Source organism: Alternaria atra (genome assembly GCF_907166805.1).
Source record: "Alternaria atra isolate CS162 genome assembly, contig: 32, whole genome shotgun sequence".
Taxonomy (NCBI): Eukaryota; Fungi; Ascomycota; class Dothideomycetes; order Pleosporales; family Pleosporaceae; genus Alternaria; species Alternaria atra.
In genome coordinates this window covers 147,615-150,687 of record NW_025091331.1, presented here as the reverse complement: position 1 = coordinate 150,687, position 3,073 = coordinate 147,615, and the positions used below count along the sequence as shown (strand labels likewise).

General features: G+C 52.4%; 1 protein-coding gene across 1 annotated transcript in view; it reads right to left on the bottom strand.

The window, feature by feature from the left end:
• The window catches only part of ALTATR162_LOCUS9816 (uncharacterized protein), a gene marked incomplete at both ends in the record, with an annotated part of 6,315 nt that extends 4,727 nt beyond the window's left edge, over positions 1–1,588 (bottom strand). The window contains one exon of the mRNA XM_043317452.1: positions 60–1,588. Within this exon, the coding sequence (XP_043173387.1) occupies positions 60–1,588 (1,529 nt within the window). The remainder of the gene's footprint in view (positions 1–59) is intronic.
• Between the last annotated feature and the right edge of the window lie 1,485 nt (positions 1,589–3,073).

Here is a 3,073-nt window from a genome sequence, read left to right as displayed (position 1 = left end):
GCGACAGTAGCCGCCTAACATTGTTGCTCCAACACAAACACCCCGCAAACCACCTCGACCTTTCATAGTCCCAGAATGGTACGAAGGCGACGCAACGAGCACCAGGAAACATTGCTTGCACGGCTTTGGATCCTTTTAGTGATTTTTGACTAGCCGTTCGCTTCGGTGGCTCCCCAGATTGCGAGGGTTTTACACCATCAGCACCAGGCAGATCTGAGCTATCATCATTTGAAGACAGACTAAGACCATTGGTAGTAAAAGTGATGATTTTGCCATTGGGGAATTCCTGGAGAAGTCGTCCAAGGTCTGCTTCAAGAATATCTGCGAGCTGTACCTCGCCAATCCGGTCATAGGTCGCCATTCCAAGCACTTGACATTTTTTTGAGCTTGAACGAGATGAAGCGCAATTCGAGGCAATTCCATCGGTACCACTTGCGCTGTCACTAGAGGACATTTTCGAAATGTCGGACTCATAAGGAGTGTCAGTGTCATTTGCAAAGCCCCGTGGGCCGTGTCGCTGGTAATTGGCAGCGACTGAGGCGTCGAGAATGAGCACTCCGTCGAGATCGCTGGAAGCCATCATAATACTGGCAGCTCGTGAAAACATGGACTTTGCGTTCATGGGCAAGATTTCGTTTTGAAGTTTCTCTATAGCCTGATTTCGGACAGATTCGCTGCGGGTTTTGGACACTGGCGAGGTAGGTGGGGAGGTAGGCTTCGCAGTCCCTTCAGGAGATGCAGCGATACTCGTGTCGACGGAGGGCATGGCAGGTTTAGACGCGTCAGGTCTAGGAGGTGAATGAGCTGAGGTGCTTTGTAGATGTACTACATTCGTTGCATCTTTCTGGGTGGGATCGATGTTGCTGCCTGTGTCGAGTGGCGATATGACTGCAGCGCCTTCGGCAAATGAGATAAGGCCGCGAGTGAAGCGCTCCCCGCGCCGGTAACAATCCTGAACCGTGTATGTATGAAGATGGTCCATAACGGTGGCTGCTAGACCCCGTAAGAGAACAACCTCTTCTTTGGTTAACCCATCACGTGACTTGCCGTCAAAGACACACATGGAGCCGACGATGCAACCATTGGGACTCTTGAGCGCCGTGCTAGCGAAGAAATGCATCTCAGGGATGCCCTTGATGTGGTCTCGGAAGGTGGATCTTCCATCTTTGGTAAGATCGTCGATGGAGAAGACTGGTTCGTCTTCGGGGGACAAGCTCAGCAGCTCTTTACACAAGCCCCAGCTTCGTGGAGTACTCACGTTTCCCAACCAAAGAGTCTCGGGCGCATCTCCTGGCATCTCTGGACGAAGTGCAAGATCGCGCGTAGCTTCAGAAAGCCAGTGTTGGCGACCGCTTTCTTCGTCTAGGAGCGAGACCATGCATCGTTCAGCATTGAGTCGGATGGCGGCCAGTTGACACAGGGCTGTAAGGACAGTATCTGGAGACGGCCGTGGGCAATGTTTCGGCACATGTTCAATGTAGGGGATGTTGGCAAAGGCCGAGCCGTAGAGCAGTAAGACATCGCGGTTTCTTTTCATCTGTTCCCGCTCCCGCTGCCTCTCCTCGCGCGCGATTGATGGCCGACTCATGATGTCAGTGTCGATCCCGGGCCACCAGAACGAGCGGAGCGCGTCCACGAGGTTGCGCGCACTCCTTCAGACTTCAAATACTGCAGTGAAGGTCGACGTTGGAACGAGAAGCATATCCAAGGTGTCGTCCCGCACGTCATCGGTTGAAGTCTGCATTTCGCCGCAGAGGCCGTCGGTCTCGATCGCTGCGCTAGCGGCACGCTGCGGCAGGGGGGTGGCAACAGCGAAACCGAAAGTACCAATCACTGCCCCGTGAGAATGGCCGATCTAGACTCCTACACAGCCACATAGCCACCGATCCAGTGTCAGCAGCAATAGATTGCAGCTAAGCTGCTTTAACCTAGGTGTGTGGGTCCTCATTATCTGCCACTTCTAGCAGGCGGACTTAGATTTAGCACAGAGGCACGACAACCTCTTGCGCTCAAGCGCAGTGCTCGGCATAGGATAGTGATATAACAAGCTGCAAGTTGACGAGCTTTTAACGAGATGCACGAGCTTCTAACGCACCCACTGCGAGCTAAAGCGAGGCGGCCGTGCGACGCTCATAGCAAATTGTTGTATTGCACAGTAAGCAGGACCTATATCTAAAAGACGTCAGGAGAGAATAGACTTATATAGCTTAAGGCTACTATTCCGAGAATATCTATGCTTCTAACCTGTTGTGGAGTTTGTTATGTTAGGGAGTGTCTGCGGCGTCCCGTCACGCAGGGTGTCCCGTTACGCAGGGATGGACGTTACTGTGCTGCTGATCAGGAACTACGATGAACACACACACGCGCGCGCATCGACAACCTCCACACGCGTCTTGTCACTATCTCCCTTACGCGATGGTGTCATTTTTGTATCCATGTAACTTGAGTTCTATATTGGATCTGAGCTAGGAGCATTCAAAGGGACTGCAACGGAACACTATCTCCTGTCACGCCTAGTACCTCTCAAGGCTTCAATTCATTGACCTGTGGCAGCCTTTACCCCCCTAGTCCAGTCTTCTCCATATCAAGGCCTTCGTACCATCCACGAACGCACCAGCAAACCCTCTACGAATACGCCGACGCACGTCAGGAGAACAATACCTACATTGCCTTGGTCCCTTACTATGCGTGCAATCGTATAGACCCACAAGGCTCATCCGAGACTACGTACATCACACGCCGTTTCGAGTCGACAGGCATATATTCATATAGAGTGATCCACTCGCCCTCTGGCGGATCTTCTGGCCCTTCCTCAATTGTTTCTAATTGAGGCGAATACGCTTTTGGTCTTCTGAGGCGGGGACAGAGTCTCGCCAAGATCGATTTAGGGGCTGGACATGGTGGCGGGGGTAGAAAAAGAGTGACACCGAGTTCGCTGGTCTTCATGGTCGTGAGCTGAATACGATGTCGAGACATCAGACGCGCGAGCTCGCGGACTCGTGGATACAAGGTGTTGCCTGCAGCTCTAAACCGCAGATTATCTTCGTCTTCGCAATGGTTGAGGATGATCCTT